Raw genomic sequence first — 22488 nt, 5'->3', positions numbered from 1 at the left:
GCCAATCCGTGAAAGAACGGATGTGATGTATTTTGGTGACTGCGCACTCGAGTCAGCTTTAAAGATGACAGGAGTGGCAAGGTAATGTGCTCTAAAATAAAATGTTACACACTCCTTAAACCAAAACTACTACACAGCGTGATAAAAACAACAACATATATTTAAAGAAAAAAAATACGATAAGGTTTTGTGTTACAGTTCTGGATTTTGAATTACTTTACTACATTAGAAAGGGATTAGTTTATTTTTGTTTTTATTTTCTGTCATTAGACTATCCCGTAGGTGAAGTAGGTTTTCTGTCTGTTACTTATCTATCAATAATCTACTTCATCAAACGACACAGCTACTTGAGCGTCTGCATCATTAGTCTAACGTGATCCAAATGACATTGTTTATGTCCAATCATTTCTTTCATCATTTATCTTTTTTGGTTGTTTTTGTTTTATTCTGATTTTTTAAATTATCATTCTAATTTCTGCCTTTAGGCTGTTAGTATTATGCTTGAAAATTTCTTAATCGGGTGTCTTTAGTCTTCTTTAGTTTTGAACTCTTTACCTACATAAGCATTGTGCATTTTGATTTGTGTATTTAAACTTGTATTATTAGCCTATTGTCACCCGGAACTTTTAAGAGGTAGTTTATTGACATTACCTACAGTATTGTTGAAAAGTCTTGACCTCCTTTTAATATATAGGTGCAGTGATTTATTGAAACATGTAAAAACATACAAAGAACTGCAGTATATGAGGTTAAAAAAAGACATTCAAAGATCTTCTTTGGATCTTGGCTCTTTCTTTTGACAAAGTCCCCAACACCCCCGACTGAAATGCAGCCTCAAACCATGACAAATCCTCTACTGTGTTTTACAGATGTCTGAAGACAAACACTGTTGGACCTTTTTCATACCTCTCTATACTGACAGTTTTAACCAGACATTTCACATTTGGATCCATCAGTCCATAAGACTTGCTGCTACTGATTTTCAGTCAGTGTCAGTGGAAATATGGTTGTCAAAAATCTATTTCTGACAAGGCTTCGGTGAACAGTTGATGAATCAACTGAAGGGCCAGATGTGTCTCGCAGGTCCTATGTCAGGTCTTTATTAGATTTGTGCTATTTCTTAAGGACATAACTTTCAGATACTGTTCATTTGCTGTGGACAGTTTTTCAGTCTTGTCACTTCTTCTGTTCTCCACTTATCCAGTTGTCTCAGATTATCAGGGGCACACTTCACACCATACCAAGATATGCTTTTCGGCTAATAATTCTTTTGGTATCTCCTTACTGATGCAAAAAATAAAAGGTTATGCCTATGAAACTGTTACAATTGACATTTTGTTTTCTTGAAAGACTGATAGTAACAAAGTCCCTACATATTACAGGGTTAAGAAAGAGATTTCGGGATGTCGTTCCTGGGATCTGCTGGAAATACTCACTCACCTAAACAAAACAAGACAAAATCCCTAGAACAAAACAAACAATTAACAGTTTTCACTTGAACAGCAGGTGGCGGTATGTCCCGTTCAATAGTCTGTTCATAAAACTAAGGAAGAAGAAGAAGAAGTAGGAGCAAACTTGCCCGCCAATTTCGAAGGATGTAAACAGTGCTGTCTTCCTGCCTCTGTTAATCGAAATGTTGTGAAAAATATATTTTACCAGGAAACTGAGAATATTCGGCTGTCAACAATGAATTCCAGTGGGAAAGGTAGAGCAGCACAAATGCATGTTTTTGTTGTTCAGCTAACAGGAGTAAAATTAGCTTAAACGCTGCTATGAAACTCGATGCCAGGCATCGAGTATGTATGGAAGCTCTAAGCATGATACTTGAACGCTGTATTATTAATGAAGCTTTAGCTCTAAAAACGACTTGCAAAGCTAAATCAACATCTAACATGGTCATGATTTTGTTAACAGGCTCTGCTGATTCAGCTCACCTTGCTGCCAGGTAATCATACTTTGTCACGCCGTCTGTTTATTTTAGTTTAAAACGCTGACGCTACAAACCTAAAAGGATAACGGTAAAATGAAACCAGAGCTGCTTCATACTAATACGACCCTAACTCTGTTGCTACCAAGAAGGATCAAAAGAAAACTGTTTCCCTCCTTATGATTAGGAGTTAAGTGACTAAATGTAATGACCAAAGTGAGATAGTTGGTCACATCGTTAGGATTGATCTCTAAAAGGGCTGTAATTTGTATGGATTAGCAAACATGCAGGCTCACAAACTATGTTGGTGTAATCTGTTTGTGAAAATAAATTTCTCAGCTGTATGCAGCACATTTATGGAGCAGGAAAAGTAAAATAAAAATGAGCCAATGTAATGAAATAATGCACGCAATAATGCATAGTGTTGTTGCTGGTACGGTGTGTGGCTAATGAGGCCACTTTAACTGTTATTTTGATGCTTTTGGAAAGACAATAGTTATAGTTAAAACAACCATGCAGTAAATTAGCAGCTGCTCTTTTTAACAGTGTTTAACTCTTGCTATTTTCACCTTAAATATCTTGCTCTTTGTCGTGTTATTATCTGGGCTTAAAGCAGTGAGAGCGACTCTATTAAAGTCTTTGTCAGAGTACGACCTCTGACCCGGGACACTGGGCTGACCACAGATGGCGATCAGAACCTGTGTCTCTCTGTCACGTCACCAAACACCATCCGTTTGCTCTCAAAACCAGAACCACGAACCTTCACCTATGATCATGTTGCTGATATGGACACCACACAGGTTTGAGGCACATTATTGATTATTCGGTTATAAAAATGCCACTGTGTCACTGTTAATATTAATTGTCTAAATTTTATTTTACTGATCTGAGATGTAGCTTTTATGGCTAAAAAAGTAATTGTAACATTTCTACAGGATGCTGTATTTTCCAGTGTGGCCAAGAATATTGTAGAGTCGTGCATGAATGGATATAACGGTACAATATTTGCCTAGTAAGTGATCTTCCCATTCTTTACTTCATAAAATCAATTTATGGCACAGCCAGTCTTCAGTGTGCTTAATGTGAATTACCCATTTGGTTCCTTATTGGTCTCCTCTTTTGCAGTGGACAAACAGGCTCTGGAAAAACCTTCACCATGCTTGGTGCGGCTTCTGTAATATCACTTACATTTTAGAATAAATATGATCGAACAATCATATAACCTAAAATAATTTTTCTCTCTTTTGCTTCAGGGCCATCCGAGCTGGATAATTTCACAGATGATCTAAGGGGGGTCATTCCTCGAAGTTTTGAGTACCTGTTTTTTCTCATCAACAGGGAAGTGGAAAGGGTGAGCACTAACATTTTATTATCTTGAAAGACATATTGTTCAAATTTGTTCTTTAAATGAATTTTTCACTTGTTCTCCCCTCCCCAACAGTCTTCTCAGTCCAAGAGTTTCCTCTGCAAATGTTCATTTATTGAGATATACAATGAACAAATTTATGACCTTCTGGACACGGCCTCAGCCAGCCTTTTTCTCAGGGAGAACATCAAGAAAGGTGTCTTTGTTGAGGGAGTCGTGGAGAAGTTTGTGAACTCAGCGGCTGAAGCGTACCAGGTATAAAGTCCCAGTTTGTTGTGGCTGATGGTTCTTATGTTTACTGTCTAACCAATTAGAATGTATGAAACCTTTATGTTCTTGTATGTGAATTTATCCAGTTTCATAAAAACAAAACAAGCTGTGGGACTGTATAAAATGTGTGTTTTAAACCATTTAGGTGCTCTCTATGGGCTGGCGCAATCGACGTGTGGCCTCTACCTCGATGAATCGCGAGTCTTCGAGATCCCACGCAGTGTTCACTATGACTTTGGAGTCCAAGGAGTCCATCAATGAAGTGGTGAACATCCGAATGTCTCAGCTGAACCTGGTTGATCTGGCAGGGTCTGAGAGGCAGAAAGACACACACACAGAGGGCTCGAGATTGAAGGTGAAGGCTTTGTGTCTTAATGCCCTCACACTATTGGACCTACATTGTTTTATGGTCTCTAAAAGTTGCTGTCTGCTCTGCTTCTGTTGCTCAGGAGGCCAGCAGCATCAATCGCTCCCTCATGTGCCTTGGCCAGGTGATCATGGCGCTGGTGGACGTGTCTAATGGAAAGAATCGCCACATCTGCTACAGGGATTCAAAGCTCACCTTTCTGCTCAGGGTATGTGTAGATGCAAATTCAGGAGGATGTAGCATGGAAATAATAATTGCAGACATGCGCCACAGTCAGGCATTATCGTTGCAGTGCTTGATTTTTAAGGTTTTCTCTCTTTATTTTAGGTCTTAACTTGCAAATGTGATTTCCTAGGTTGTAGAGTATGGATTGCAGTGAATATATGAGATTCATAAAATTTCACAGTGTAACTTCTGGGGAATTATATGTGAAATAATGTTCAGATATATTAACAATTCTATTGTCACTGTAATTTCAGGACTCTCTTGGAGGGAATGCCAAGACTTACATCATAGCCAACGTCCACCCTGGTTCAAAGTGTTTTGGAGAAACATTGTCCACCCTGCAGTTTGCCCAGAGAGCAAAGTTGATCAAAAATAAGGTATAAGTCATAAGAGCCAAATACTTAGTTAAAACTTAGAATTAACAAGTGTGTCTTGATTTCTCACTACAGTTTTTTCCTATCTCTGTATAATTATTGTGCCTTGCCAGGCTGTCATCAATGAAGATACACAGGGAAATGTGAAGCAGCTGCAGGCTGAAGTGAAGAAGCTGAAGGAGCAGCTTGCTCAGGCGCTCACATCTCAGGGAGTGGACTATGGGAGAGACATAGCACCAGGAGGACCTGAACTTCACATGGGTAACAATGAATCAAACATATGTTAATGTTCAGCCCGTTAACAACCTGTTTAAACCGTTTTAGAGTTCAGCATAGACTAAGTTACTTTTTTTTTTTTTATTCTAACCAATCCAGGCTCATCCATCGAGACTCATCATGATGTCTCATATAAAGCAAAGTTTATGTCTGCTATTCATCTGTGGAAGAAACAAGATGAGGAAAAAAAGGCAAGATGAAGCTTTTATTTGTTTATTTTGCCACGTATTTTAAAAACCTATAGTGAAACTTATAGTTACGTTTGATTGTTCTCAGGCGCTACTCACCAAGGTGGCCCAACTAGAGGAGGCCTGGGCGCAAAAAGACAAGTTTATCCATTCCAGCCGAATGATTGTCAGGTTTCGAGAAGACCACATCTCTCGCCTGGAGAAAAAACTGAAGGCAGGGGAAAACTTGCTGTCAGACAAGGACTCTCAGGCTCTGATTGATCAGCTGAAAGAAGAGATTAAGATCTTGAAGGATCAGGTACAAATGTCAGCCCACTGCTTAAATTAAAGGCTTTGAAACTATATCTGCATATTGTATAGATGCAAGCTGTAGGAGAAACTAAAATCAAAATACACTCCAGTGGCATATATATTTTTCTTCATATAACAACATGGCAAAAGCAAGGTTACATGTGCCATAATTAATTTCTCACTTTCTTCACCACCACACTCTTTATTTTTATTTTTTTTTTAAAACACTTCTGCCTTGAACAAGGTTGAACATCACCCAAAGATGACTCGCTACGCTGCAGAGAATTACAGCCTCAGAGAGGAGAACCGTCAGCTACGTTCGCTTGAATCAGTGGTGAAAGCTCAAGAAGTTGCAGCCCAAGTTGCTGTGGAGATTGAAGAGGCCTTTCAGAAAGCTGTGGAGTCAGAGAGACCCACAGAAAGTAAGATTGCCATCCAAAAATTGGAGAATTATGTTTGGAAAAATAAAACTGTGAATTATAATATACTGTTGTTTTTAATTATCACTTGTTGCTCCACAGCTTCAGAAGTCTCTTCAGCCTCTGTGGCTACAGATACCACCTCGGCAGCGACAATTGAGAAACTCAATGCCAAGCTCCTTCAGAGACAGTCAGACCTGACAGGGGCCCTTCAGGCTTTTGAAGAGTACAAAGATGTCACCAAGTAAGAGTTAAAGAGGTTCTTTAATATAAATCTGATGTTAACATCCCTTCTACCTCTTGTAGAAGAGGTATCATATATGAAAACACAGCTCAGCTTTGATTTCTGTGTCAAAAATGTATTTAAAAGAATTTTTAATATGTATTATTTAAATCACAAATAAACTTCACGAAGATTAAAGTGGTGCTTTGTGTTTCAGGAAGCAGATGGCTCAGCTCGAGTCTGAGAAACGATACCTTGAGAAGTCCAACAAACATTTGGAGAAGATTCTGGAAGCTACAAATGCTTATAACAAACAGGAGGTTTCTGAACTGAACCGAATTCATGTTGAAACTCTAAAGGTTAGTCGTTGCAAAAATGACTAACTATAAGGTAACATTAGGTCCAATCTCTATTTAGGATTATGAAAAAATGAATTGGGCTTCAATAATGAAATATCTATTGTACCAGATTCTCAGCACGCCCACCAGAGGATACAACTTGCGGTCCCGCCTCGTGCCGCTCTCCAGCCCGGAGCACCTGAATGGGATGGACGGTAATGAAAACGGCATTTGGTCGGAGCAGCCTCCATCAGACATGACTGAGATGGCCCTGACGGAGGAACTGCGTCAAGTGCAGGTAAAGCAGTGTGGATTTTTGTCTGCATATACTATGCAAATAAAATGACCGCATAAAGTCCACTTATTGTGTTAAACTTTTTCTGATTTGTCATCAGGATCAAGCTAGCCGCATCCAGGCGCAGTTGAATGAAGAGGAGCTGAAGAACAGCAAGATGCTGCAAGAAATCTCCAAACTTGAGGAACAGGTGGCTGTGATAACTCAGGAATCTGACTGCAAGGACGAGGTAGAAATGTTTAATTTGCATGAGAAATTGGAAAATGTCCTTTTTTAAATTGATTTCCTGATTATTTACACTGTTGTACAGCAACTTTCTACTGAAAGAAATAACTGGAATAAAGATCAACTCTGTCTGCAAGAAACTATTAACAACCTGCAACAGAGCCTTCAGTCTGAACAGCAAGCTGCAGAAGGTTAGTCTGTGATGTTTCTGCTGATTGCATGAACTTGTGCTCATCTTAAGAAATGTAAGAACTTTTGACATTAGCCAGCGATGGGAAAAGTTTGCCACGGTCCTTTTGCACTTCTTTCAGTTCTGAGGAGCGAGATCCGTGACCTGCGCTTGGTGCTGCAGTCGTCCGATAAGGAGCTGGCCTCTGTGAAGAACAAGCTAATAGACAGTCAGAGCGAGCAGCAGAGAGAGATGAGTCAGCTCTCCAACAGTCTGATCAGCACACAGCTCCAACTTGACAAAGTCCAGTAAGCATGAGTCAAATACTGGGGTGGACAACATTTTTTCTTTTTCTTAGAGAGCCATGCTATGTAGAACCACATGTAGAACAACTGAATTGAAGTTGATGAAAATGATGCTGAATTATGGAAAGTCTGTTGAAAACAAATCTGTGTTGATGTTGTTTCAAAAGCTTTCAATTCAGTTTAGGATTGTGTTAATACTGATAAATGTGCTTTCTCCATAAATTTATTATAATGGCGCTGTGTGTTACACAACTGTGTGACATTTAGCTTTATGGGAACATAAAGACTATCAAATCAATTCGCGTTAAATATAGAGTTGAAGGAAAATATGTGTGGCCCTCACCAGAGAGCTGTAACGGTTCATTACAGAAAACAGTTTGCCCAGTTCCCTCTGTTTGAATCCAGTTAAATAGCAGTAAAGCAGCCAATAAAGTAGAGGGGGCTGGATTCAAGTGGTTCTTATTTTTTGCAGTGCTGTGGCCTCATTAGTATGTTGATGTGTTCACGTGACAACATCTTCATTCCAGGCTGGAGTGGGAGCAGCTTCTGGAGCAGCATCGGACACTTCAGGATTCGTTTGACCATCTTCAAGCTGAGGCCAAGTTTGAGGCTGATCAGTCAAGACAGCAGCTGGATGACAGGCAGAAGGAGATCGACGAACTGAAAGCCGAGATCATGGTGAGTGAACTCGCAGGGTTTACGACAGCTTTGTCTGAAAATGTTGCCATGATGTTTACTTTCTATCCTTGATTTTTATTTATTTATTTATTTATTTATTTATTTTACTGTAGAAATTGAATAATTCTCTGCAAACTGAGCAGGAGCACACAAACACCTTAGTCTCCCAGTTAAAGGAAAACAAAGAAAGTACATCAAAGTAAGTTCTGCACAGTTAAAACTTTTAATCTTTTTTTTTTTTTTTTTTTTTGTCTCCTAAAATGTTAAATTACTACATTAACATGGGTCGCTTTCGTATCCTTCAGGGAACTTCTTGAAACAGTGGAGCAGAATGCACAACTCAAAAAACAAGTCTCAGACTTGATAACACAAAATCAACAACAGGTCAGTCTTAAGAACAAGGTGTATCTCTGCAAATAAAAAAACTGTCATATAAGTATTTGCAGCCTAGTCGTTAAACCTGCTCGTTTCATTTTTGTTTCAAAGGTGTCCACTCTTGCTGATCTTGAACAAAATCTTACCTCTGCCAAGGAAAGCATAAAAAGCTTGGAACAGAAGACTGAACAGGACAAAGTAAGCCTCGTATCTTTAATTCCTTAAATATGGCTTCTGTATTTCTACTGCCCTTCTAAAAACTGCTTGTAATGTTTTACAGGATGTTGTTTTAGACCTTATTAACCAAACCAGAGACCTCCGCAGTGAGCTGAGCCACAAGGACCAGACCATTGTTCATCTTAATGAAGATATCAGAGACATCACTGTAATCTTACTCCTACGTTATCCTTATACTGTTTGCTGTAGTTACCCTTTACGTTACACAACCATTTTATAGTGCATTTTTATACAGTTAATCTCATTGCTCTTCCAGGCCAAATGCAACGCTGCATGCTGTGAAAGGGACAACATCAAGGAGCAAAAGTGTAAGATGCAGGAAGAAATCTGTGACCTTAAAGAAACTTTAGACAGGAGGGTGGCATCCAACAAAATAGAGGTAATGAAATGACTGTAAATGAATTTGTGGTGTTTTGTAGATTCATCACAAGTAATTAAGAGCAAAGAATAGAGTTGAATGATACAAATTGTATATATTGTGTGTCTTCAGGTTGAGGTTTTGCAGGAGGAGATTGTTTATGCCACTGAGGAGGTTGAAAGGCTTACTAAAGTCTTAGATGAGCAAAACAGCCTCCTGCAGGCATCTCAAGAGCAAACCGCCAAGAAGGATGTCATTATACAGAATCTGCAGCAGAAGGTAAAGTTTTTTTATTTTATTTTGTTTTATTTATTCAATTAAGTCAATCAAATAACGCATCAATGTTACCAATTTCCCTAATTTCTACCTTTTACCAGCTGCAACGACAGCAAGAAGCTGTCGAGAAAACTATCAGGAATGGAGCTTTCCAGCCACCCGTTGAACCGACAGTAACGCCTAAATCGTTTCCTCGGGTAAAACCTGCTTATGTTTTTAACATCTACCTGGTCACTGGTGCCCAAATTTAGCTTAACATCCAACCGTGGCTTACCCAAATTGAGAAGCTGCAAGTCATAGCTCAGTGGTCTCATGGTTAACATGTTCACCTTGCATATGAAAGATCTCTAATGCGACACCAGAAGAAGACACAAAAACCAAACGTCAGGGTGTCACAAGCTGAAGTTAAGTAGAGGCTTGTGTCAGAAAGTGTAAAATCTTTGCCTATCAACCATGTGTGCTTGTTTAACCTAGCCCTAACATACCTGGTGAACGTGAAGAAGTTAAATATCCCTTCATAAATGTATGTTTTAAAAATTTGCACTTAAGAACATAGCATATACAAACTTTCTTGTTTATTTCTTTTTTCCCTCTTTTTAAATTTAAGACACCCTGTACCCCTGGAAGTTTCAACAGGGACCTGAGCCAGGTGCTGGAAATCCAGGAGCGGGAGCTGGAGAATAGACGCTCTTCCATGATGACCATGGAAATTCTTTTATCAGAGCTGAATGCTGAGAGAGCTGCCAAAAATGAGGAAATCGAACGGCTTAAGGTATATTTGTGGAAAAATTAATGAATCTATAATCTTTCATAATTAGACTGATTTATATCAAGTAGCTTTGTTTTTATAGATTCGAATAAGTTCTTTATGAAGTTCTTATTGAAGTTGCTGTATTTAAATATTTTTTTATTTGCATTTTTCATGAAATGCTTGTCATGAATGCATCCTATTTGAATATATACACAACATTCATATACTGTATTGCCTTTCTCCCAGACGCAGCTCAGTGAGAAAGAGATGGTTCGAATGGAGATCCAGGCTTTGCTTGATAAGTTTTACACTAAGCAGAACCAGATGACCCAAAATGGAAATAATAACGGGTTGAGTATCTTGAAGATTATGCAATCCTCAGGCCACCTATAATGAAAAAGTATAAATAAAATAAATAATGCTACCTTGCATGTGTTTCAGTGAAGAGTTGAATGAAGCCTTCAAGCACTCCATTCTTAAAGAGCTAGATGAGGAGAGAACAGAGAAGGTCTGCATCTGTTCTTCTGCTTTAAAATTCTATCATTAATGAAGTTACCGATAATTATTCATGTCCTGTTTCTCTTGTATTTATTAACAGAGCAAAATGATGCAGAAGCTTTCAGAAACTCAAAAAAAGTAAGCATCTGCATGGATTGGTGTCATCAGATTGATCTGTTTGCTCTTGCATAATGCTTCAAACCTTTTTTTAAGCTTCAGATTTTACAGCCTGCTCTGTTTTCTTCTCCTCTCTGCAATTAGATTGCAGGCGCAGGAGTCTATGTTGGTTCAGTCTCAGACCTGCATTCAAGAGCTCACCACTGAGCTGAGAAACCGCTGTCTAGAGCTGAGAGAGACGAACCAGAGGATAGTGGAGGAAGAGAAATTAATCCAGGTAAAAATCATGTGCCATACAAAGATTGTGCTATGCATAGCCGTCTCATTTTACATCTGGAACACTGGGTCCAGATTTACAAAGACAATATAGTATTTTTAAGACTAATACTGTTGCCAACAGAGTTGTTGTTTTGTTTTTCTAACATTTGTTATGTGTAGTTATTTATGAGTCCTTAAAGTGCAGTTTTAAAATAATCTTATTTTATTGTCACTATGAATTGGGGATTACTCCTTTATGTTCTGCCTGACTCAGCTCTGATCAGCTGGTTGATTCTGGATCTTCCCTGTGTTATTAACAGGGAAGTTCAGGGTGTTTCTCCCCTCTCTTCTTTACCCTTATACATTTTCATTTATTGGCTCTTATAAATGTTGATACGGATATCGGTAAAGAGCCAGTATTATATATATTGCTATGGGTCGGGGTCTAGCATATTGCACATTTGTGAACCTACAGGTGGCTTTTGTGACTTCTGCAACTTTTTGTGCTTTCTTACAGGAGATTGAGGTTCTCCGTAAACAGAACATTAAGCTGTCTGAGGAGAATGGAAAACTTGTGGGACACAAGAATCACAAACAGAGGATTGAGTATCTCGTTAAGCTTAAGAAGGACAACACAAAACTTCAGGAGGTAACTATGTTCTCCTCTAAGATTAAAGAAGGCTTTTCTATGACCAGGTGAATACTGATAACTCATGACATCAATCAAATTTGTGCAATTCTTTGTGTTTTCAAGGAAAACGAAAAGCTCCGAACGGAGATTAGCTTAATGCGAGAGAACACTGGATGTCCACCGCTGGAGTTAAACCTCTGATGCTTGTTTGAACAGTCAAATCTTTTTTTCTTCTTTTTTTTTTTTTAAATATAAGTTTATGTTTTTTCTGCCATAATGTTATTCTACTTCTGTTTTTTGGACTTTGACACTGTGCTGTGACTAAACCTCTGTTAGTGCAGGCCCACGTTTTCTTGGTCCTGTTAGGTTAGATTGATATCACGTTGTTCTCTGGTTATGGAGTCTGTGTTCACATTTTGTCGGTGTATATGCTTGGTGCTGTGTTGTATGACTGAAGATTTGAATTCTGTACATGGCATTGTTAGTTGCCGTTTTACCATTGTAGTGATGTATATCCAATGAATTTCTTTTTCTTTTTCTTTTTTTTAGCACAATGAACTTTAAAAAAAAAAATACTGCAATTAAATTTTTTCTCTTTTCTAAGTTTGAATGTCAGTATTTCGGAGCCTGATCCAAATGTTTTATTTTATCTGAACAACAGCAGGAATCCCCAAAATCATCCTTGTTAAACCTACAAATGTCATGGCTGTTGGGTCTGTGTTTCCACAAGCCCCGCTAATTCTAGAGACTTATTCATCATGAAGAAAACAAGACAGTCGATCGATCAATCACTTGCGCAAGGGAGGCCTGTGTCCACCACGAAAATGACCTCACATCTGACCTCCCTTGCTGCCTTTTATTGAGAGACAGTTCACACAAAAAAAACATCAGAACAAAGCCACGCCCACATGGTTCTAAGGTGTGTGTGTGTGTGTGTGTGTGTGTGTGTGTTCCATATAAAGGGGAGGAAGTTTACCAACATCAAACAGACCTTCACAAGGATGTGCCTGTGATAAAAACACTACTGCCCCCCCCCACTCAGAACCTCGAGAATCTGGGGAGGGGAGGACAGAAAGAATTCCTTTCACAGAGTTAAAACAATGTACAAATGGTAAACATAAAAATGACAAACATTTAACAATTCACTCTAACAATGGCCCAATTGAATATAAAGAATTTCTGCACCTCCCCAAAGCTTCAATCAGAAATCTGATTAACACAAATGAAGATGAAGTATCTTCTCTTTGGCTTCGCAGATTCATTTTTATCCTCTTTTAATTTTCTATTTACTTTATTTGCAGTTTCTCATTTCCTACCTGATAGTTACTGCTCCTTTCTACCTGTTTACTCACTAATGACAGAAAATATGGGACAGAATACCTGGTAACTTAAGTCATTTGGATTTGTTCTATGAGTTCTGATTACTTCACTAAATTCATGCCCCAGTGGGACATCCAAGCCCACACCTTAGAAATCACTATGCTAAATATTAAGTTAACAAAAATGCTTACATCTGTTTAAGAAATTTGTTTGGCATTTTACATGAGACAGTGCACAAACATAAATCTGATTTTAAGCTGTCAAGTATGTCTTTAGATATAAAACATCCAAGCGAATTAGCTTTCAGTGGTTTAAAAAATAGATAGTGGAGATCACCTAAACAGGTAAGTCATAATTGATAGTAATTTCTCTGATTTTGTTCTTTAATATAGAAATATTTTATTTGGTTGCTATCATTATTGTGACAAATCGTATACAATAATTATCTTCTTGCCTAGTTCCACATACCAAAGGTATTACAGTTAACTAAAATGTTTTTATTTGTTAGTCATGTAAAAACAAACCAAGAGCAGAAAAATTAACAATAATACTATGACTAGTACAGTATTAACTATAACAATTTTGGTTACCCTGTTCGTGGTGTATCTTCTGTGGGTGCTGATAACTTGTTTATAAGGTTCATTTAAAAAACAGAGAGACAGGTAGACTTGCCATTTTTATTCCAACCGCCAGTGGGAGACCTTAGAGCTGCGCCTGCCTCACGTGCTTTCGTCTTCGTGTTACCCGCTATCACAGCGAAGTGGAAAAAAAAATACAATTACTGGCGCAAAATGAAGAAAATATTTACCGCTGAACAAATATCGGACTGGTTCACTTCAGGGAACAGGTTTGCGAACATTAAACTCACAGAAGAAGTGGCTGAGAGGAAGTCAGACGATGAACAATCGTCGAAAGAGAGCAGGTATGATGGTTTAGTTAGCGTAAACGTGGTTGACCTTAAGCTAAGTAGCATGCTAGCATGGTCTAGCTTTGCATTCAGGTGTTAGACACTTAAATATTTTAGAAAAATTAATGGCGTATGGTTTTGTTGTTGTTGCTAGATTTAGCTGCTCAAAGTGATACCGTTAAATTGTTTTTAACTTATCAAGTGTTTTAAGTCGTTGGCGGACATATACATCATGTCTCAGCTTGGCAGCAAGTATTGGAAAGTGAAGTTCAAATAGAAGAAATCACATTGTAGGCATGCTTAAATGTCACCGTAATGGGTAAATGCGTAACGACCAAAATTAACACAAATTATTCCGGAGCTGTAGAAAACAAACGGGGGGATATTTTAATGGTTTCATCCATACAGCTGCACGTTTTTGTATGGTTTTCCTAAAACCTCGAATCTGAATGTATTTTAACCTTTGTTTTTACACTGCCAGTGGTCTTTTTTTTAAGTATTCAAATTGAGATAAGGGTAAAAACTCCGGTGTCATCCAAGCAAATGCACACTGTTTTAAGAAATGTAACAAATATTTGCTCTACCATAGTGATGGGTCAGTCGCGAACGAAATGGCTCTTAGAGCCGGGTCTTTGACGTGAACGACGCGAGCCGGCTCCTTATCGCGAGCCGTGGGGTTTTATTTTCTTTCTCTCACCCTCTCTCTCACACTTTTTTCGGCTTCACTCAGCATGCGAGCCTTGTGCTTTATGCTTGGAAGAGGGGCGGTAGTTGCACTCAGTAGCACAGGAACAGAGGGAGAGAGAGAGAAAGAGAGCCAGGGACAACAACATCACATTAGAAAGGTATAGTAATCATCCACAACTATTTTCAGTTGCAGATGATAAAGGATTCAGAAAGTTTATACATACAGGCCCATATGACAGAGAATGTGCATCTTATTTTTGTTTTCATATTATAATTTATATTTAATTGTGTTGTGATTTGTAGTGTTTTGTGTTGTTTCACTTTAAATTGGTTTAAAAGGAAAAAGCTGAAAATTTAAATAGTTAAAAGTTGAACTGTAACTAGTAGGTTTTTGTATTATATGATTTATTTATTACATTTTATGTGGCGTGAATAAATAAAAGTATATTTACGGTGGCCCCTAGAGACAAAGCATGTACAAACTTCAAATCACGTACGAACCCTGAAGCGTGTACAAACTCCAAAACCCGTAAAAACTCCAAAACACGTAAAAACATGTACAAACTCCAAAACACGTAAAAACTCAGAAGCACATAAAAACTGAAAACACGTACAAAAGACAACAGAAGTGCTCCAGGATGCTGGGCGCAGTGTTGAACTTTTGTTACCTAGTGGCTACACAAGCCAGCAAGTACCAACGACCGGATTTGGTGTGTGGTAGTAACAGGTAAATGAACTTTTTTAAAATTTTATTTGACTCTATATGAATGCTTGTGTATAAATACACAAACAATACACATATGCTTTCATGCTTTCAATTGTGTAATTTAAGTGATCTAGGTAGCTCTGTTTTGGAAGTTCAGAGCTACCTAGATCACTTATGCTAGAAATGCTAGAAATGAGTTTTGGAGTTTGTATGTGCTTTTTGGAGTTTGTACGTGTTTTGTCTCTAGGGGCCACCGCATATATTTATATATAAACATATATGAATAAAACCACTTTTTTTTTACATTAGTAATTCCTTTTGTGCATAATTTTATATTATTGTTAATAATAAATTAATTAAAGCAACAAAACAACCTGAAGAGCCGGTTCGGAGCCGAAAGAGCCGGCTCTTTTTAGTGAGCCGAACCGAAAGAGCCAGTTCTCTAAAAAGAGCCGGAAATCCCATCACTACTCTACCAAAGCTACCAGATTCCTCTTAAAATCTTACACTAGATCCCCTAATACAGGGGTGGGGGAACTCCAGGCCTCAAGGGCCGGTGTCCTGCAGGTCTTAGATGTGTCCTTGATCCAACATAGCTGATTTAAATGGCCAACTTGCCTCCTCAACTGAATTTGGAAGACCATGCAGGCACAGAGAATACCAGCATGGACAGTAAAAATGAGGCAGAACAGGTAGCCCCAAACGGAAGGACCAGTCAAAACTAATTGAGGATCTTATTCCTAAACAAGGGGCTAACTCTCTAGCATGGAGATAGTTTGGTTATGAAAAGTCTGACATGGACCAGAAATCTGTACTCTGCAAATAATACCACAAACAGGTCCCCACCACAGACGTAAGCATGACAAACCTCTTCTACCACCTATGCAAGAATCACGTGAGAGAGTTTACAGATGAGAAGCAAAAAAGAGCCCTCAGGTTCTCAAAATAAACCTTAGACTTAAATGTTAGAACAGACTTTTCCCCGCAGCACGCCATATAATAAACTCGTACAAAGAAAATTGGCGGCCGTTACAACTTGTGTCTAAAAATATATATAGTTATATTGAATTGGTCAAAACACTTGACTCCAGGTACACGATGAGTTGCCCGAGATGTCTTTTAAGTTCTCGAGAAGCCTGGTAATGAACTAGTTTTGATTCAGGTGTATTGACCCAGGGTGATATCTCAAACCTGCCGGACACCGGCCCTTGAGGCCTGGAGTTCCCCACCACTGACCTAATATTATAAGGGTGGATGCTGTTGATGTGTGTCTGATAAACAGTCCCAAAGATGGACTGCATAAGTCCCCACATTTTCTTACCATGTTGTTTGATGCAGGTCATCTAAAACAGACAAGTGAAAAATATCATTTTGTCTTTGCATGTTTTTCTTTATTTTAAGGTTTTCATTACCTGTGAATTATCAAAAATTAATGGTTAGATTATCAGTGTTGATCCGACTGAGGCCTTCACTAATGCAAACTGAATTATAGTAAATCTTATTTTAATGTTTGTTTGTTTTTATTTATAAAGGACGTTCTTTAGTCAAGGCAACAACTTAATAATATTTTTTGTCCAATAGTATATTGATAAGCTAAATGGAAATCATACTATTTATTACCATTTACACGTTGATCTGTTTTTCAAGTTGGTTGATTGAGTTTAATGACCATCAAATAGTGCATTGCTACACTTCTTCCTGAAGGGTGTCTTAACTGTAGCACAGAACAATAGCTGCTGTTTGTCAAGGGATTTAGGACTCCGAAAGGAAGTTAAACACTGATACACAAGAACAAAAACAAGTCCTACACAAATCAAGATGAGTTCTGCCTAATCTATATAAAATGTTTAGCTCAATGTTTTTTTATTTTTCAGTCTGAAACATTTACATTAAAGAGTGCTCACTCAGATTTCCAGGGTTTTTCCTGCATATAAAATGTTTGCCACCCCAAGAGGTTTTGGCCAGCAATAACAGGAAAGTTGACTGACTTGTGTTAGATAAGGTAACGTGGAGTGTTTACATCTTTGCATTAACTATATGTGAGCCAGTCATGTTTTTACACATGTATTCACTCCAAAAGCTGGACATTTTGAGCTCTTAATGAGCTACCACAAATTGACCAACTCAGTCAGTTTGTCACTTAGCCAAAAGCCAAAAAGGCATCTAGTGCTTTTACTATTAAAATCACTCCAGGTTCTTGACATCTCTGAAATGCATCTCCAGCTGTTCAATTGAAGGTTTAGAATAAGGAGTAACTAAACAACTCAGGCTGTGAAGTAGGGATAAGAATTAGTTATTGCCATTAAACATTTGAGTACATATAACACCTAGCCTAGTGCTATTTTGGTAAAGCTAGTGAAATGTCTATATCTATATCTGCGATTTGGTCTCCATGTTGTTGGTTGCAGATGGTTAAAGAGTTGTCCTTTCACAGTGTGGTGCTGTAAGCACCTTTGGACCTGAGAGGTACTGGATAATAATATGGAAGGTCCCAGTCCCTGTGTGCTGTGAATGAACCAGAGTGGCGCATGACCCGATCCACGTATCCAGAGACCGTTGGGATCTCTTCCCTTGGATGGTCGCCACAGTTGGGGACAGTGGGTGTGACATACCCCTGCTTCATTTTGTACCGGCTGGTCCAAGCCTCCATGGGTTGGAACTGCACCGGCTGCACTGAGAGGTCATCCTCTTCATCATATCCCCTTTGGCTCAGGAAGTCCTTTAGTATTTGCTTAAACACAGATGCCAGCTCCCAGGGTCGTATGTTGTTAGTGGCAAGCACCTCACGAAACCTGTGGAAACATACAACATTATAGTTAATTAAACAGTTCTTGGAGAGGTTTTTCTCATTTCCTCATCATTTATTCCTTCTTGTTTCCTTTGCGCTCTGTCCTCTCGTCTCTGACTTGAAAATCAGTCACACTAAGCCACGTTGAAATATGTCTCTGTTCCTACAGTATCACTGTAGTTTATGAAATAGTCACACACTCCTATCTGGTTATTATTCTTTCTGCTGAAGGGGTTGGTGGTAAAGTTTGACCTCTTACATTAGAGACAGTGGACATGAAATCTACTCAAGTTTTGAAAAGCTTTGACAGAGATGTTATTTCTATATTATGACTTTTGTCTTCATAGCAGCAGCCGTGTAGTGATTGTGCCCTCACCCAGAGGTTTAGATTTCACATTTTATTGCCTTAACATTAGCATGGAGCCAGAATTTACCTCCATGCTTACTAACCTTAGCTAACTAAGGTTAACAAGGGTTCATAAACTGTACAGATTCAGTGAAAATACATACATATTGACTAATTAGTGCTTATTAACAAATTAAGTGCCAGATTTACTAAACAGGTCAAAATAGCAGGTGTAAATGGCTCTCAGAGTTGCGGGTTTGCTTGTGATGTAAATATTCAATTCCCTATATTTTGTGCCTTGAGAAAGGAACTCTCAGAAATGCATATGCAATAGAGTCAGTCGGAAAAAATCAGAGTCACTCTATCAGAGTCACTCTAACAAGCAATCTTGTCACTGCGCCATCTTTGTAAATACTCATAAAACTTTAGCACTCACTGCTGGGAGGGTCTGTACATTAACAAAGGCACAAGGTAATAACAGCACAAAGATGTTGAAGAGGATCAGTTTAATAACCTTCAGTAGTGGATGAGCCCTAACAGATTCCAGCTCTAGTTGCCCAACCTGTCAATTATTGAGACCACACTCCTAACTTGGTTATCCAGTTGGTTATAAACAAATTCAGCCCACTCAGAGGACTTATAAAGGGGAAACTAGCTGTAGATGCTTTATAATGTTGCTAAGTTAAATTTAAATGGGAGCCTTTAGGGCACAGGTGTCGAACTCCAGGCTTCGAGGGCCGGTGTCCTGCAGGTTTTAGATGTGTCCTTGATCCAACACAGCTGATTTAAATGGCTAAATGACCTCCTCAGCATGTCTTGAAGTTCTCCAGAAGCCTGGTAATGAACTAATCATTTGATTCAGGTGTGTTGACCCAGGGTGAGATCTAAAACCTGCAGGACACCGGCCCTCGAGGCCTGGAGTGCGACACCCCTGCTTTAGGGAATGACTTCCTTTTTGAGCCATACTCAAGTGGCAACTACTAGAACTGACACTGTCCTTTGTTGGCAGTACAAGGCTACAGCATGTAGATGATGGTCTACAAATGTACAACCATGTCAGTCCCATAAGATGCAAGCAGAGGAGTTGAGTATCTACAAACTAAGAAATAATATTTCCATCAGCATGGTGTCAGCCTGCTAATGTGAAGTTTCTGTGCTTCACCTAAAATGTTGGACCTGTGTGCTTTTATCTGTTTTCTCTCACAGTTTCAAAAAATGACATATCTGGGACAACAGCGAAGATTTTTGTAAATGATAAAAGCATAATAACACATCTTATTAAATATGTTTTTCTTGGCTAAGATGTTATGTAAGCACACAGTAGTGAACTGGTAGAGAGTTTTATGGGGAATATGTAAGTAGGTCACAGTGCTCATTGCTCAACCATGTCTAACAGCTATTTTTCCATACTGGCTAACAGACGAGTGGCAACCCCGGCAGCCTGGCTTCACTCACCCTTACAGGGCGTCCTTCACCTTCACATGTTAACACCCTGTATCGCCTGTGTCTGTGACAATAACACATAATGGCTTTCTTGGCAGCTCGCCCTAGCTCCCCTTCCCTTTGGGTCTTCTCTGCTTTGCCTGCTGTCAGGCCCTGTTGATGCAGTAGCAGCTAGTATCTGTTGACAGCTTACTAATGTGAGGACAGAAGAAGGCATGGGTACTACTAAACACCTGGAGAGGACGGTGGCTGCTTGGATAGATGGGATCTGGGCACACAAGAACTCCAGCTGTTGTAGTTCTGATGAGGGGATGAGGGTCCGCAACCTGGGGTACTTTTGAAACCAGTGGAGACCCAGAGTGCTGTGAGCCATCCTATGCTCACGCTCCAGTTCTCTCGCCAGCCGCTCGCGCTCTTCCACATGCCACAGGAGCTCTGTGATCAGCATGCGGCTGGGTAACCCCCCTGAGATTTTCAGAGATGGTGTTTCATCCTGAGCCTGCACTCTTGTCTCATGCGACCATTTCATCCAGCTGAACAGAGGCATGGCATTCACAGCACGCTGTCTTTAAAAGCTGAAGACATTAGAATAATTAGTTATCTTTAGCATCAAGACAGGATTTTCACAACACAACAGAATCATAATAATCATCTGAATTACTGGAATAGACGTTGCTTAAAACAAATTTCTATAACGGTTGCACCTGCAAATGACAGGACGGCATAACAGCAAGTGAGGAACTGCTTAAGTCAGGCAGATGAGGAAAAAACACTGAGGTAAGCCAGGGAAATTAAAACTCTTCTCTGAAAACCTTTAGAAAAAAATAATGGGTTTTTTCCCTCTTTATTAAAAATGTTTGTGGGTACCAAAGAGGTTTTGGTCTTCCCTTAAAGGAAAATGTAATACACTGTGATTACATTTAAAAAACAAAAAAAAACCCCAAAACTTTCTGGGGATTTAACATGCTGTAATATAAAATAATTCTTTTGCTATTTAAATCCCCCCCCCCCCCCCCCCCAAAAAAAAAAAAAAAAAAAAAAACAGGATCCATTTCTTTTAAGATAGCAGACTTTCCTTAACTGTGACCCAAGTTATCACCTCCCAAAATGTGTATTTCAAGTCAAAATTAACCGCTAACCAGAGGAATTTTTCTTGAAAATGGAAATGCTAATTTGCTAATTGTCAAAAATCTTGCAGTTGTACTGAAATGGGTTTGACTATTCAGGTTGAATGAAAATTATTTGATTAGAATGTTTTATTAATTTTATGTGGTAAATCTAGTTTATAACTGAAATCTAGTCTGTGACTCTTTGTGACGTTTTAATAATTCAGAATTTAAGCTTGACATTGAAAAATGATCATCCCATAGCTATTCTGTCCTTTGATCCCTGCCTGATGGCTACTTTGATTTCAAGGCTGATGTCCCAGGTGTGCGTATTTGGCCCTTTTATTCAAGCTGATAGATCAGCTGAGTTTCCACCTGGGATTCAGATGGATTAAACTGCCTGTGGGGTCAGAGGTCAGCCATACAGAAAACCTTAAGGGTTTTCGCTTAGTAAGCTGCAAATCAGATTTTAAAAATTTAAAAAAAATTGTTATCACAATAATATCTGGATGAATAAGAAAAGAAAGAAATGTACTTACTGGTGAAACAGCACTGCTGACTCTTGTCTGAGCTTTTTAGAAATTGGGCAAAGAAGAGCTTTTCACAGAGTAGAGCCTCCAGCGTCTTGTCTCCATGGATCTGCCTGTGCAAACTTTTCTCCTCTCACTGTTGACTACGTCCGGCAGCAATCCTTCCCTTGCTTTGTTGTTGCAAATGTTTTTGTCTTGTAGTTTTTTGTCCTGTCCTCTCACTGCGCCTGTCATGCAGACTTTTTCCAGGAGAGTTAGTCACACGCACACGGATAACTGACTAAGAGCTGTCACTTCTCTTCTCCTTTCACCCCACTCTCCTCTGTGCAGTGTGCAGCTTTTGTTGTAGGGTCAGCTGCTTTGTAGCTTGCACGAAACGTGTGCATTGGAGAGAAAGAGAGAGGACGAGGGTGCGTGTGTGCGCACAAGTCGTGGGTGTGCATTTGAGCTCCTAGTACTGTCAGGGTTTTTGTCTGCTGTTGTGATAAAATCCTCTCCTCGCTAAGAGTGCAGGAGGCACACATGCATAAACACACACACAACCGGGAATGCTCCTCAGGCTGCAGCGCTGTGGGCCTGGTCAAGCTGACAGAGGGAAATTAGAGAGGATGCAAAAACTTAGTTAGAAATTGCATTAAGAAGTGAAATATGCAGAGGAAAAAATGTGAAACTTTCTTCTAGAAAATGTATGTTTAAAAACAAAAAATATTTCAAAAGGTTTATGAATCTGTGAGTTTAACTGTGACTAACTGATGTTGACTTATGTTTGGTTATACAGCCCCCTTTTTTTCTTTTATTGCCATGCTTAAGCTTTTTTCTTTAAAAAAAAAATTGGGTTTTGTACATGGATTACCACGTATAAAGAAGGGGAGCATTTTCCTGTTCATTTTGTTTTTTATCTTTGTTGATGTTGAGAAAAATGCTACAACATCTAGCATTATATTCAACCTCACAGTTCCTGTAATGATCTGAAATTAATTCTTACACTCAAAGGAAACTGATTTTCATATAATATTGATAATTTTGATAAATCATGGCTTCTAACTTGTCTTGTTTTTACCAGTACATATATTTGTCTTTGCGTTGTGAGGAAATTGCGGTATAAAGGTCGAAACTGAAAGCTTAAACGTTAAAGTCTTTTAGTCCAAAACAGCTAATCGTATCTTGTACAGTTTTGGTGTTACTACATTAGATTTGTTTGTAATTCTCAGATTTGGT

At 38.9% G+C, this 22488-nt stretch overlaps 3 protein-coding genes across 6 annotated transcripts in view; 2 read left to right on the top strand and 1 right to left on the bottom strand.

Annotated features, from left to right (window-relative positions):
* The first annotated feature begins 17 nt into the window (after positions 1-17).
* Positions 18-12033, top strand: kif15 (kinesin family member 15). 4 transcript variants are annotated; one of them, XM_076877248.1, is made up of 35 exons: positions 18-81; positions 1915-1945; positions 2541-2727; positions 2863-2939; positions 3053-3090; positions 3181-3278; positions 3369-3548; positions 3709-3918; positions 4013-4138; positions 4410-4532; positions 4643-4790; positions 4905-4996; positions 5082-5291; positions 5529-5706; positions 5806-5947; positions 6144-6285; positions 6395-6562; positions 6660-6788; positions 6870-6975; positions 7096-7261; positions 7786-7936; positions 8050-8135; positions 8242-8320; positions 8423-8509; positions 8592-8696; positions 8805-8927; positions 9039-9185; positions 9284-9379; positions 9790-9954; positions 10180-10283; positions 10375-10441; positions 10532-10569; positions 10693-10825; positions 11324-11455; positions 11561-12033. In XM_076877248.1, exons 3-35 carry the CDS (start codon positions 2713-2715, stop codon positions 11636-11638), a joined length of 3939 nt encoding a protein of 1312 aa, XP_076733363.1. In that variant the 5' UTR covers positions 18-81; positions 1915-1945; positions 2541-2712; the 3' UTR covers positions 11639-12033. The 4 variants fall into 4 exon arrangements, with proteins under 4 accessions (XP_076733363.1, XP_004540634.3, XP_004540633.3 ...); XM_004540577.3 differs by lacking the exon at positions 18-81 and adding an exon at positions 1486-1705 and having other exon boundaries at positions 2544-2727; XM_004540576.3 differs by lacking the exon at positions 18-81 and adding an exon at positions 1486-1705.
* Positions 12034-12216: 183 nt separating this feature from the next.
* rd3l (RD3 like) lies at positions 12217-21704 on the bottom strand. The gene is made up of 3 exons (XM_004540571.5): positions 21280-21704; positions 19868-20209; positions 12217-17849 (listed from the first exon to the last, which is right to left on the bottom strand). Exons 2-3 carry the CDS (start codon positions 20179-20181, stop codon positions 17486-17488), a joined length of 678 nt encoding a protein of 225 aa, XP_004540628.1. The 5' UTR covers positions 20182-20209; positions 21280-21704; the 3' UTR covers positions 12217-17485.
* tdrd9 (tudor domain containing 9) overlaps positions 13394-22488 on the top strand; it is a 41115-nt gene continuing 32020 nt past the window's right edge. The window contains exon 1 of the mRNA XM_004540572.3: positions 13394-13679. Within this exon, the coding sequence (XP_004540629.3) occupies positions 13549-13679 (131 nt within the window). The 5' untranslated portion in view covers positions 13394-13548. The remainder of the gene's footprint in view (positions 13680-22488) is intronic.

Source organism: Maylandia zebra, linkage group LG19 (assembly GCF_041146795.1).
Source record: "Maylandia zebra isolate NMK-2024a linkage group LG19, Mzebra_GT3a, whole genome shotgun sequence".
In the NCBI taxonomy this organism is placed as follows: domain Eukaryota; kingdom Metazoa; phylum Chordata; class Actinopteri; order Cichliformes; family Cichlidae; genus Maylandia; species Maylandia zebra.
Note: the sequence above shows the minus strand (reverse complement) of the source record. Positions and strands in the feature narration are given on the sequence as shown.